This window comes from Mytilus trossulus, chromosome 10 (assembly GCF_036588685.1).
Source record: "Mytilus trossulus isolate FHL-02 chromosome 10, PNRI_Mtr1.1.1.hap1, whole genome shotgun sequence".
Lineage (NCBI taxonomy): Eukaryota > Metazoa > Mollusca > Bivalvia > Mytilida > Mytilidae > Mytilus > Mytilus trossulus.
Window position 1 is genome coordinate 53,141,168 of NC_086382.1, and position 14,695 is coordinate 53,155,862.

A 14,695-nucleotide genomic window follows, 5' to 3' on the forward strand; every position below is an offset into this window, starting at 1 on the left:
TAAAGTTCCTTTGTCATCATCTTTATATATCTCAACGTGACGATTCGCTCGTGACTGTAACACTGTATTAAGAGTTTTGCGAAAGAAATTTATGTATTACTAAAAAAATATTATGCCGGGTTTTCGATAAAACAATATAGTTGAAACATTTACTATTGGTACAAGGACATCATTCGTAAATATACATCAACATGCAGACTTCTTATACCTTCAGGTATTTCACATCCATTCTTTAACTGTAATAATGTTTACAAGGCACAAAAATGAACATACTCTTCCAATCAGTTAATTGAGGTCTAGAGTTGACATGTCAGTAACTGCTAGTAGTCCTTTGTTAATTCATGTATCATGTTATTTTATTTAGTTTCTTTTGTTACCTATTCTGATATCGGATCCGGACTCGCACTTCATTTAAACTGAGTTTAACTGTTCTAATTGTTGTTAGTTTGCTTTTCTAAATTGGTAACAGGTATAAGGGAAGGGTTGAGAACTCATAAAACATGTTTTACCCCCACTGTATTTTTGCGCCTGTCCCAAGTCAGGAGCCCCTGGCCTTTGTTAGTCTTGTAAGATTTTTCAATTTTAGGTCATGTTTTATGTTCTGGAGTTAAGTATTACGTCCGTTTTTTAATTAATCAGTTTGACTGTCCATCTTGTATCTTTCGTCCCTTTTGCCGATTGCCTAGGAAAAAACTATCGACTAGAAATAAAATAGAGAATGGAAACGAGGAATCGACTTTGTGTCACAGAGACAACAACCCGACTCAAGGGTAAAATGCACAAAAACAACATTTACTAGAAAGTAATGAGTTTTTTGGTGAAATTATACAAGATTGTTGCCACGACTTATGTTTTGAAATTGCAGAATTTAAAGTACATTTTTATGTTTTAAAATGAATTATTTGTACTTGTTGTCATCATTAGCGTAAATATATATTTTTTGTCCATTTAAGAGGTATACCATTCTTCTTTTGGAACCTTGGTTATATCGACAGCGTCTGGAAGCGTTGCTGGATTTATTCTGACAATCGTTTGTTTGTCAATTGTTTTTATGAAGATTTGTCGTCGTAATAAACAAGAATCCCAAACTTCAACCAGGAACACACAGACCGTTAATGCAAATGGGAATGATTCATCTCTATATCACGAATACATAGGTATAGAAAATTTCAATAGTGATAATGAACATACTTTGAACAAATACGAAAGTATTCGGACGTCTGGAATCTACGAAGACGTTTCAAACTACGATATTATCTTAAAACCAAATGTTGGATGCGAAAATACAATGCACGAACTTTTGAATCAGTATGAACCTCTACGGGGTACACACATAATTTCGCATATTCATATCTATTCTGACAATCCTGCTTATGATGATTCAATATATACAGAAATTGATGGGTAATTGTGTAATTATAAAAGATAGAGATTTATTAAAAACACATTTGGTAACAGCTTAAAGTTAACGTCAAAAGAAAGGCGTTCCTTAAGTTTGTTTCAATTGTGTATGAGTACTTTTTATTTTGCTGTACTGTGAAAGTAACACAAATAAATAATCGAGAGAATTGATTTTTTTTTCGGACAATGTATGACATTTTTGATTTCGTAGTCGATTAAACTTCAAATGTCTTAAAGGTAGACACACAAATGTCCTAGAGGTAATTTGATCGGTATGTAATTGTCAAATTGAAGGATGTTTGCTTTACTACAAAAATATTCTTTCTGTATTATACTCTATCAAATATGGTATATGAAAAAGGCGAAAAATAGTAAATAGACATTCAAACTCATAGATATCAAAACTCATAATTCGAAAATATACTGACAACGGTATGGCAAAAAAGAAACAAAAAGACCCAAAATAGATTGAAGAAAATGCCCGTACCAAGTCAGAAATATGACAGTAGTTATTCATTCGTATGAAGTGTTTGAGCTTTTGATTTTGCCATTTTAATTTCCCTCGGAGTTTTTTTTGTAGTTTTAATATTCACGGGAATTTTCAAATATTAAACTGTAGACAATAGATAGAGACGGTAAAAGCATTTGAACTTCAAGCTATAATACTATTATCTTTTAAGAGGCTGATCAGATACGTTAATCCTCATTTTCTAGTTTCATTTAAAACTATCAAAACAATTTTCTGCAAATTTCAACCGTTGTTCTTGGTATCAATTTTAGCTCACCTGGCCTAAAAGGCCATGTGAGCTTTTCTCATCACTTGGCGTCCTTCGCCGTCGTCGTCGACGTCGTCGTCGTCGTCGTCGTCTGTCGTCGTTAACAATTTTTCAAACATCTTCTCCTCTGAAACTACTGAATGGATTTGGATGAAACTTAGCATGATTGTTCCTTAGATTATCCTGCACAAAGTGTGCGCTTGGATTTTTGATCCGTCAAAAAACAGGGCCGCCCTTACTTAAAACAGAACACAGGGGTCAAATGCAGTTTTTGGCTTATATCTCAAAAACGAAAGCATTTAGAGAAAATCTGACAAGGGGTAAATATGTTCATTAGCTCAATATCTATCAGCCCTGAAATTTTCAGATGAATCAAACAACCCATTGTTGGGTTGCTGCCACTTAATTGGTAATTTTAAGGAAATTTTGCAGTTTTTGGTCATTATATTGAATATTATTAAAGATAAAGATAAACTGTAAACAGCAAAAATGATCAGCAAGGTAAGATCTACAAAAAAGTAAAGTGACCAAAATCTTTTTTTATGATTTTAATTTTGAAAACATAATACTAACGTCTTTATGCATAACGATACTTTTAAAGTTGAGTAATGGCGTAAGAAAATTGAAAACCGGAAGTAAACGTCCTGTATTAGTCCAAGGGCCAATACGACTTTTTCCCCGCTTTTTTCTATATTGGCCCTGTTTTTTTCGTTTTGGTCCTGTTCAAAGAACAATATTAAATGTTGAACGTTTTCAGTATGCACATGCTGCTTTATCTTATTTTTGAGTGTAAATTCACATTGCGATAAGACGTGTCACAGTACTTGTCTATCCCAAATTCATGTATTTGGTTTCAATGTTATATTTGTTATTCTCGTGGAATTTTTGTCTGATGCTTGGTCCGTTTCTGTGTGTGTTACATTTTAGTCTTGTGACGTTGTTCTAATCTTATATTAAATGCGTGTCCCTCGGTTTTAGTTTGTTACCCCGATTTTGTTTTTTGTCCATGGATTTATGAGTTTTAATAGCGGTATACTACTGTTGCCTTTATTTATTCGTAGGCGTACTAGGGCTTATTTGCTAATATTATTTAATAAAATGCTTTATTCAATTACCACGTACGGTGCTAATGAGAGCGTAACCAATAACATATGAACAATAATACTAAAAGTAGCGAAAGGATCGCGTTTACTTAGACGATTATCTATAAAGCTTTTCCATACTCATTCACCGCTTTTGAAATTTTTCGAATATCTAATAAGACGATGGCCATTACCGAAAAATTGATATAGTATGCCTGTTTATTTATTTCACCAGATAGTTTTGCATTTGTATATGGCAGTCAATAAAAATTTGTTTGTGCAATAATTCATTGAAATCAAAAAAACACAACCTTTATTTATTATCACAGAATGAATACAGAAATAATATATCTTCGTGAATCAAACTAATTTCTCTACACACTAAAATATTGCTATTTCTTCGAAGTCTTAGTGTTCGATGATAAGTCCCTTTGCTGAGACACCCAAATCCAGATTAATGCCACTAAAAAATATCAAAACTGAGTTAAAATTTGTAAGCAGATGGTAAATGGTTCATTAACTTGCTAAATTCTAAATAAAATAAACCCCCTCCACATTTTCGTTTGAAATAATTTTAATCAATTTGAATGATGGTCATATCCTACTTATAATGAAAAGTCACATAGTTAATAACAAGTATTGCAGCAGGCTATAAAGTGCTATAATCCAAATTCAATATGTTACGAGATACATTTTGTTTGAAAATAGTTTTATGATTTTTTTGTGAGCCAGACTGGACGCTTGTTCTAGTGTTCATGGAATGACGTCATCTGTTAAGCAATATTTACAGATAGGATTCTCACTTAAAAAACTTGTATTTATGTATGTGTGTGTCCCAAGTAGGGAGCCTGTAATTCAGTGGTTGTCGTTTGTTTATGTGCTCGTATTTGTTTTTCGTTCATTTATTTATATAAATAAGGCCGTTAGTTTTCTTGTTTTCTTGTTTGAATTGTTTTATATGTCTTATCGGGGCCTTGTATAGCTGAATATACGATATGGGCTTTGTTCATTGTTGAAGGCCGTACTGTGACCTATAGTTGTTAATATCTGTGTCAGTTTGGTCTCTTGTGGACAGTTGTCTCATTGGCAATTATACCACACCTCTTTTTTATATTGTATTTGTTATAATATCATATCCATACATCTCTTAGAAGAAATGACAACTATCCCCTACCTCATTATTCTCAAGAGGCAAATTATTTATTACAATAGTACATGCACAATCTTAAGATGTTTTCCTTTTTTGTGCAGATTTCCTGATGACTTTTTGGTATGCCAAATATTCTCGATGTCATTTAAAGAGGCAAGTATGTGAATCGTACACAAATACAAAAGGTTTATTTTTGGACATCAATCCTGCAGGTGCAATTCTATATTAAAACGTGATTTATAAAAGAATAAATAGAATATTTTGGAGAAGAAAACAAGTTCAGCGACCCTTATACTATGGTACTAGTTCATAAATATATATATATAAATATCTACTTGTAATTTTAAATTCTATAAAATCTGTTTTGGTGAAAAGTTATTCTAATTGATGTGTTGAAGTTCTCTAAAGTTAGGACCAGAAGAAATCACCTTTCGGAAATTTTCACGTTGTTATGTTTAGATCGCCAGTAATAAGTTGTATTTGGAGCGAAACGACCAACCAAGTTTGTCTGACGATTGATGATTCAGACCAGCCTTTATATCTTTTGACATTAAGCTGCTAAATGTCAACTTCATGAAAAAGCATATCTATGCAAATAATATCGTTGGAGGTATGTTATTTTCGCGTATATGCTTCCTCGTTCCTTGAACTTGGTAAAACCTCCTTCGTTTCGTTAAACAAGGTATTAGGGGGTTTTACTTCAGATTTGTATTGAAATATTAAGTCTCCTCCTCTTCATTAACATCCCATCAATCACATGTTTTAATTTACGAATTATTATGTGTTTAAAATTTTAAACAATTAGAACAAAATACCTAAATATTAAACATTATTTAAAATAAATAGGATAAGTCATTAATAATCGAAACTGGAATTGATTCAGATGTGCTTCTGAAAATTAAAAAAATTGACCCTCATTTTTACTTTTGTCATTAATTATTTGTCTTTAAAATATTCGTCTCTTTTAGTTACACAATAACGATAATTTAAAATACATTTACTACTGTAAAAACATACCAATTACTGCTACTGCTATACATCCAGAGGCAATCCATTTGTAAACTGGTATATCTTTCAGGGCAAAGAATATCAGGATAACGACGATAAAAGCGGCCATCATAAACAATAACACAGGGACGCCATTGTTTTGAATTAGTTCGAACCATTCTTAAAGTATATCAATAAGAGAAGTTTGAAATTGAGTTTAACCAAAGTTAAGATAAAGATAAAAAAATAAGTGTGATATATTGTTTGTAAAGAATATAAAACTGAATGATATCTTACTTTTGATCCATCTTTCAGGTCTATAAGCATTTCTAAATTGTTAAAAACATACAATATTTAGATTAAATGTAGTAATTTTAAATCAAATGGTTATTACATCTTCAATTAAGTACTTCATTTTACGTTTCTTAAACTTTTTCGACCTTAGGTTGAAGTGTTAGAGCTTTTGGTTTTGCAAATGGACTAGGGGATTTCCTTTTTGAATTTTCTGCAGAGTTCAGTATTTTTGTGATTTTACCTTTTAGCATTTTTGATTCAAACTTCATCAATGAATCGTTTGTAGACGAAACGCACGTTTACCTACATGATTCTAATCATGGTCTCTACAATAAGCTCATATACATGGATCGGATTAACTCCTAAACAAATAATCATGATGGTCTATATCAGTGGGCAATGTCGTTTGAAGCAAAAGATTTTTTTAATATAATTGAGACGAATTACTGATTTCTTTATTAAAGTGCACTGTTAAACATCATACCGAAACCCTTATTGTTCTACTGTGCCAGAACTTGTTGATTTTGTATTTTGTATTTGTCAGATACCTTTATAATATTTTGTCATGCCTGAGATGTTAACTTTTATTACTGAGCTTACATTTCATGGAAATATTGAGTCAATATCATCCCTTCATTAACATTCCACTTTGACCGTCAGCTCTGTTTACCGCTTGTGGTTAAAGTATTTATAATATTAACGAAATAACGATATTTCGTTAGCTATAACATTTAAAAAATTTACCTGTTGCTTTTTTAAGTCCATTAGCCACCAAACTTGGTACTTTTATATATTCAAAGTAGAACAATAGCATTAATACACTAACATAAGCAACAAGAAAACATGCAGCTCCAGGTGGTCCGATCGTTAGAGATGTTTGGATTAAACCTTAAAATAAACAAAAATGAATAAGAATTAAAGATAAAGAACTTATTTCGTAAAAACTGTGCATCGCTTCCATGTTATTTTGTTTTCTTATCTAACTTGAATAACGTACACTATAATATAAACTTTAACATATGCTGGTCTTTATTTTGAAACATTCACTCCCAACTAAACAAAAGCAGAATATATCGTGCTCTAATGAGTTTTCTCTAAGCATTACTACATTAAATATAAAAGCTAACACATGCGTTTGTCTTTCTTTATTTTAGGCTTGAGAAAATATTCAAGATTAAAGTAAAGACTCATGTGAATGTCAATATTTAATCTAGCCACATTCATGACATTTGTACCTTTTCCAAGTCATGAGCTTGTAATTCAGAGGGGTTGTAGTTTGTTGCTTTATTTCTTATATAATTATGTTAATTGTTTTATGCATAAATTAGACTGTTAGTTTTATTGTTTAAATTGTTTTATTTTTGTCACATTTTGCCTTTCATAAATTGCTATGCGGTACTGGTTCTGCTAATGACAGGTGTCTCATTGTCACACAAAAGTATTTTTATTTTTACATTTTCATGAAGCACTTACAAGAGGAAGTTGGTATAATATATGTTTTCTTTTAAAATATCGTCTATGCTATTACTTAAAATATCACGATGTGTGTGTCAGAAGTATTTTCAGTACGAATAGGTTTTGTTTAGCACTTTTGTGAAAGAAGATTTGAATATGTGCTGTAGAGCATATTCAAAAATATGTGGATATTTGGAAGACATGCCGATCCTTAGAGTTTGAAATCAAACAAAATATTAAAAGCCTAATTAGATTTCTATCGCAGATTAAAAAAGAACAATTTATACTATATGTTTTATTTCATTTGAAAAAATCCAACAGAGTCCTAAACGTTACTATTAGGAATTTTCCATAATATTAAGTGCATTCAACAACTGTAATATTGCCTGTCCCAAGTCAGGAGCCTGTAATTCAGTGGTTGTCGTTTGTTTAAGTGTTACATATTTGTGTTTCGTTCATTTTTTTACATAAATAAGGCCGTTAGTTTTTTTGTTAGAATTGTTTTACATTGCTTATCGGGACCTTTTATAGCTGACTATGCGGTATGGGCTTTGCTCATTGTTGAAGGCCGTACGGTGACCTATAGTTGTTAATGTTTGTGTCATTTTGGTATTTTGTGGATAGTTGTCTCATTGGCAATCATACCACATCTCCTTTTTTATATGTAAAAAGTAAAATCACAAAAATACTGAACTCAGAGGAAAATCAATTTGGAAAGTCCATAATCACATGGCAAAATCAAAAAACAAAACGCATCAAAAACAAATGGACAAGAACTGTCATATTCCTGACTTGGTACAGGCATTTTCAAATGTAGACAATGGTGGATTAAACCTGGTTCTATAGCGCTAACCCTCTCCATTTAATAACAGTCTCATCAAATTCCGTTACATTTACATGATGCGTTAAATAAACATTTAATATAACCTTAAATGTTATTTGCAAAACGCGTTCGAAACTATGTCCTTTAGTACTTTTCAACTTCGTACTTTATTCCACTTTTTATTTTTTTTTCATTTAAGCTTTAATTGTGAGTCTTTTGTAGACGGAACGCTAGTATGGCGTATAAAATGTTCAGCCTGTTATCGTATTTTTCTTTTTTTTCATGCGTTCGGGGTTCATTTCCGATTGATCTTCATCACAAACAATGAAAGATTTGAAAGCCAATGAAGAAATAATATGTTTAAAGATAGTGAGCTATATGACCAAAAAGGACCAATACAAATACTCAAGTACATCGATGCATATGTGAACTTGCCTGAGTGAGTTAGATCCTTAGATAAGAGTATAATTTCATGAAATATAAACGAGCTAAAAATGATATCGTTACAAGAGCACTCATTATTGATGTGATAATAAACTTCGATAAATAACAGTCCACCAGCAGTAGTATTTACCAAATGCTAGTGAATTCAAAATATAAATTGATAAAGGATTTCGTTAGTCCTTGATTTACATTTAAGATAATTGCGCAATCAAAATCGCTGAACGCCAGGAATGTATAAACACAATAAAATTTTCTTTCGATATACATGTATATGGTGTTTTTTTACTATTGTATGTTGTTTTTATTATAGCGGTATAAGTTTGTCTTTACTTATTCTTTAATAGTTTTCGCATCACCTTTTCCATCTCTTTGACCTTTCGTGGTTAACGGGTTTTAAAAATTGTTGCCACATTTTTATTAAGTTTAAATGATTATCTGAAGCTATCAGATTTTGATAATTTTTACCTGCTGCTGCTAAAAATCCTATAGGTAACCATTTCAGATTAGGTACTTCTTTTAAGAGATTAGACAGCAGGTAGGTCAGCACGCTGACGACACAAGCAGCAAACATAAACCACAAAACTACAAATGTTCCCATGGTTAAAACTGCCTTTAACAGTGCTATGAAAATATAAATATAAATTGCCTCCAACAATGTATTACAATGTAGAAATACTAGACCAACATGATCATTTCAATACATCATTGCCATATTGTATCTTTCATAATTTAACTTGAATATAGTCTAAGGTTACATTAATGGGAAAAAGTTTTCTAAAGCAAACGAGTTGTAATAATTCTTTTTATTATGCTTTATGCCAATTTCGTATGTCATTCACGACTTCGTCTTGGGTTATATTTTTTCCCTTGTGTATTAATCTACACTAACAACTTCATCCAAAGAAAACATGTGTATAATGATAATTTCTGTCTTCATTTGAGAACAGGTGACAATCGACGTACATTTGAATCTTTGATATATCTTTATGTCTAAGAATATTAGATAAGGCACTAACTGTCCATCGTTCAATTCTTAATAACAAGCAATGTTCAAAGTCTAACTGTTTGAGGTAAACATTTCAACCAAATTTTCAAAGCCTGTGTTTGAGTTTTTAGGTGTTGAAAATCAGCGATTTACTATTTTTTTGAAAGCCCAGGGACGGTATGCTTACGGTTTAAATGTTTGTAATTTACCTGCTACGGCTATACATCCAATGGCAATCCAATGTAGATACACATTTTTATTCTCTTTAAGGTAAAACAAGTTTATGAAAACAAGAACAAAAGCAGCAAGTAGACACAAAATCATTATTGTTTCCATGGTATGAACAAACTTGAACAATGCTGTAAATAAATGAAAAAAACCAGTATTAGAATAAAGTGTATTAATCTCCTGGTGTGTCTTTTCCGAATGACATATAGCATTAAACGAACCACCTGATGCATCACAAGTGTTGTATTAAGTTAAACACAATAACTTACCTTTATATCTGTGTAAACAGGTGATTGCGTATAACAGTTTTGTTTTATTTTAAATAATTACATTAGATGTATGATTCCGAAAAAAATCGTTATTTTGATTGGATGATGACGCTTCTGCGTCAGACTAAAATTCACCTTCACATCCCAATGAAGTTTAACATTCACGATAATACGTGCTAACTATCGCAAAAAAATGGACAGGGCTGCGTAGCGGCTACACAGGGCTACGTAGATTTATGACTACTGTAAATTCAGAAATTATCGCGTGCATTTATAATTGCGATTTTGTCAATTCCAACTTAAATGCGATTTTAATTTTAACGATTTGGTGAAAAGTCATGCTTTATTCAGTTAAAATATTACAAAATGCGAGTTTTATTTATTGTGTTTACAACTCTGTCGCATTATTCGCAATAATAAAAACCTCGCAATAATTTCTGAATTTACAGTATTGAACGTGTAGCTATCCTATAATTCTATATAGATATTGATAGCAGATACGTAGCCGCTACGATTTTTCATCATCATAGCGAAAAACATTGTATTTATAGGTATTGCATGCTTCTTTTAGTAATTTCATAGGGTTGGAAAAGCGTTGACCGTGGGCACATTGTAAGAATGAAGCGTTTTCGCACTAAATACAAAATGTACTTCGGTGAACGCTTGTACACCCCAACGAATTTACAAAAGGAAACATTCAATTCTTAAATAAATACAAATAAAATTAACATTCCAATAATTGAACTGTCTATATCATTCGTAAATTGAATCATTGTTTCGTAACATGACACATTACTTAGCATATACACACAGCTACCATACCTTGAGTTTTATTATACATTCAAGACTTTTGAAAATAAGAAATGAATACAAAAGAAATTGGTTTTAAGAGTTCTCAGAATTATCTGACAACACAGATGAGTACATTGGTTTAAGTGTTGTTTTGAAAGGGCTTAATCGATACTTCTGCATGTAGACCTACATTAGTAGTAATACAGTCCCTCTGGGAATAATATGATTTCATCACTTCATGTGTACATGTAAAACGTATAGGCTTTTTTTTTATTATTATTTACCGCAAAATGAGTATGTAACAAAAATAGTAAAAAATCCCAAGCATGTTTAACTTTTTAACTTTTGTTCCCATAAATATTTCGTTGGCCAAGGCTTAACAAATTTGCACACAATAACATGTCATGCAATTAGTAATATATAATGTAAAAATAATGAAGATTAGGGTTGGTGAAAGAAATTCCACATTTTTACAGTAAATATATAAATTTCAGCTTCACATATAAAAGTAAAGCTATTTTGTTTTCGCTTCTTTTTTATCGACGTTTTATTCAAAATAATATATATATACAAAAAGTGTCAAGGATATTCTTAATGTCTTCATATTGCAGTCATTTAGATGGAAGTCAGAAAATGTAATCATGATCTCTTAGTGTATTGTCTTTAAACAAATACCTTTAAAATTACCTGATAAATGCATAAAAGATTCGGTCATGTCTGCAATTGTAGTTGGTATTTAATTAAATGATCATGACATCCTGTTTTAAAAAAAATTAATTTACATATCAAACAGATTCCTAGAAAATTAAACAGTTTGTTGTGTATCGTTAGTGTAAGGTTTTGAATTAATACTTAGTAATATCCACCATAATATTTTGTGTATATTTAGGTATTTAATTCGCTGAATTGTATTTTGTATTTCAAAGCAATCATCATTTGGTTGTCATAATTGTGCATATTAAAACAAAGGGGGGATAAAACAATATCTAAATGAAAATCTCTGTATTGGTTAAAGTATATTTCGCAGAAATTATATAAAATTGGAATCGAGAATTCGAAAGCATGACTTTTTGACAAAACAAAAACATCAACTCTATTTACCATATATCGTAACGTTGTTTTTAAAACGATTATCAACATATTGATGAAAGCAGTCGATACATGTCAAATCTTAAAATTTTAAGTTGTTTTACCTGCTGCTGCTATACATCCCACCGCTACCCATTTCAGATCATTTGGTTGCTCCTTTGAGGAAACCCTCTCCTTTGGGGAAACCATGTCCAGGATAAACACACCAACAGCAGCAATAAGACATGCAACTACTAACGTCTCCATGCTTAAAACTGCGTTCAAAATGTTTTAAATGAACGTCTTTAAATAACTATGATTCACTTCCTTGTTGCGTCTTCTCAGAATCAAAATATATAAAGTCACTTTGATTGTATTTTAGAATAAACCAATTCACAAATTAAATCTTGATAATAAAAAATATATATACATTATCCTGTTGCACTAACTTTAAATAAAGCTTATACTAATAATGACCACTGCCCTTTCCTCGATCTTAATATCTATTATCGCAAACGGAAAGCTTAATACTAAAACTTATTATAAAAGAGATGATTTTTCATTTCCTATCGTTAATTATCGATTTTTAGATGATGACGTTCGCTTGTCGACATCTTTTGGTGTTTATATATCTCAACTTGTACGATTCGCTCGTGTATGTAACAATGTTTCAGATTTTAACTAGAGAAATGTATGTTTCACTCAAAAATATTACACCAGGGCTTTCGATATCACAAACTAGTCAAAACATTTACTAAATTTTATCATCGGTATAAGGACATCATTCGTAAATATAGCTCAACATACAGACTTCTTATATGTTCAGGTATTTTACATCTAATGTTTTATGGAAGTATTTTTTATAAAGCACAAATATGTCAGTTTCCACCTTAGAAACGAACAAAACCTTTAAATAAACTTATTAAGAAGGGATATTGTAACTATACTTTTGTCAGGTCATTAATAAAGGCAACAGTAGTATACCGCTGTTCAAAACTCATAAATCCATGGAAAAAAAAACAAAATCAGGGTAACAAACTAATACCAAGAGAAACGCATTAAATATAAGAGGAGAACAACGACATAACACTAAAATGTAACAAACACAGAAGCGGACCGAGCATCAGACAAAATCCCACGAGAATAACAAATATAACACATGTATAACATCAAAACCAAATACATGAATTTTGGATAGACAAGTACCGTGACACGTCTTATCGCAATGTGAATTTACACTCAAAAATAAGAGGAAACAAACGACACAACGTTAAAATGTAATACACACAGAAACGAACTATAATATAACAATGGCCATATTCCTGACTTGGTTCAGGTAATTTTTTTAAGGAAAAAAATGGTGGGTTGATAAAAGATTGCATATTTTGGCGTTACTATTGATTCGCTTATAGGGTCTATGCATCGGAACTAAACACATTTATTCAAAAACCAGTTGTTGGCATGACACGGGTTAACTTCTTTTCATATATATATAGTAGCATGGGTTCGAATCCCGGCGAGGGAAGAACCAAAAATTTGCGAAAGCAAATTTACAGATCTAACATTATATATATATACAACTCGTCCAAACATCAACCCAACAATGTTAGATCTGTAAATTTACAGATCTAACATTGTTGGGTTGATGTTTAGACGAGTTGTATATATTCATATATATATATACAACTCGTCTAAACATCAACCAAACAATATTTATATACAACTCGTCTAAACATCAACCCAACAATGTTAGATCTGTAAATTTGCTTTCGCAAATTTTTGGTTCTTCCCTCGCCGGGATTCGAACCCATGCTACTGTGATATCGTGACACCAAATCGCCTGCACTGCAGCCGTCCCGCTAGACCACACGACCACCTGGGCTCTCAAAAAAAGAGCTTCGCTTGCCATGTGTTACCTTTTCACGTCAGTTTTAATCTAGCGGCGTACTACAGTACATGATATATAAGGCATGAAGATGTTATAGTTATGCATTTACTTTTCTACATTGGCTAGAGATATAAGGGGGAGGGTTGAGATTTCATAAACATGTTCAACCCCGTCGCATTTTTGCGACTGTCCCAAGTCAGGAGCCTCTGGCCTTTGTTAGTCTTGTATAATTCAAATTTTAGTTTCTTGTGTACAATTTGATATAAGTATGGCGTTTATTAAAAAAAAACTTGCCTCCGCAAATTTACAGATTCAGATAAACGAAACATCGAAAGCAGACGGAAATTGCACCGTCTTACGACAATATTTGCATGGGCAAATTAGAGAAACAAGTAATTGCATTATTTTTATCCAAACCCCTGTCTGAGTTTCGTTTCATTGATAATGTTGACATGAAATGGATTGAATCCCACCAAAATTGGATGATTATATCAGACATGCAAACATTAGCCCTCTTGTCAATATAATTTACATATAAAATTTCCAACTCTAAAAAATATCATTCTTAGACACAACTAAATCTATAAAGGTCGGTGTGATATCAACATCAGTTCTTTTCTCCCCAAAGCTGTCACTCCAATCACTGTACAAAAAGTATCCCGTACAGTCAAGCTCTCATAGTAAAGCAGATTTGCTCCTCTGAGGAGACTGTCACTCAGCGTTTACAGGAACTTCACGAACATTGTCTTCAAGTAGTTATGAATTCTTTTGCAAAAATAAATTTTATACACCCTAGTCAACAACGTTGATTATGAAAGGCAATCTTATATCAAATTAACATTCAGTATTAATATATCTTACTTTGTCAACGTCATCAGTGTCTGAGTAGAAGGTTGATGAACCAGGGGTATGTCAAAGAACGTCTCGTCAGAAGGTACTAAGACCTTGTTGATAAATATTCCGTTTCAACTTTACAAATAATACATGATGGTCTTGATGTATAGATTCTGCGTACTGATGTTGTTTATCATCTTAACAACGTGTTTTATTGTT

The 14,695-nt window shown here is 31.8% G+C and overlaps 1 protein-coding gene across 1 annotated transcript; it reads right to left on the minus strand.

Annotated features, from left to right (window-relative positions):
* Window positions 1–3,555: 3,555 nt before the first annotated feature.
* On the minus strand, window positions 3,556–12,059 carry LOC134686336 (uncharacterized). Its single transcript, XM_063546008.1, has 6 exons — window positions 11,880–12,059; window positions 9,607–9,756; window positions 8,878–9,033; window positions 6,435–6,578; window positions 5,427–5,576; window positions 3,556–3,722 (listed from the first exon to the last, which is right to left on the minus strand). Exons 1-6 carry the CDS (start codon window positions 12,019–12,021, stop codon window positions 3,652–3,654), a joined length of 813 nt encoding a protein of 270 aa, XP_063402078.1. The 5' UTR covers window positions 12,022–12,059; the 3' UTR covers window positions 3,556–3,651.
* Window positions 12,060–14,695: the final 2,636 nt, after the last annotated feature.

Excerpts from the sequence above, each read along its gene's own strand:
- LOC134686336 (XM_063546008.1), bottom strand. The coding sequence starts at position 12,021 with ATGGAGACGTTAGTAGTTGCATGTCTTATTGCTGCTGTTGGTGTGTTT. Across the intron at positions 9,034-9,606 it reads TGGATGTATAGCCGTAGCAG|CACTGTTAAAGGCAGTTTTA; the intron begins GTAAATTACAAA and ends ATATTTTCATAG. Across the intron at positions 5,577-6,434 it reads TGGACTTAAAAAAGCAACAG|AATGGTTCGAACTAATTCAA; the intron begins GTAAATTTTTTA and ends ATATACTTTAAG.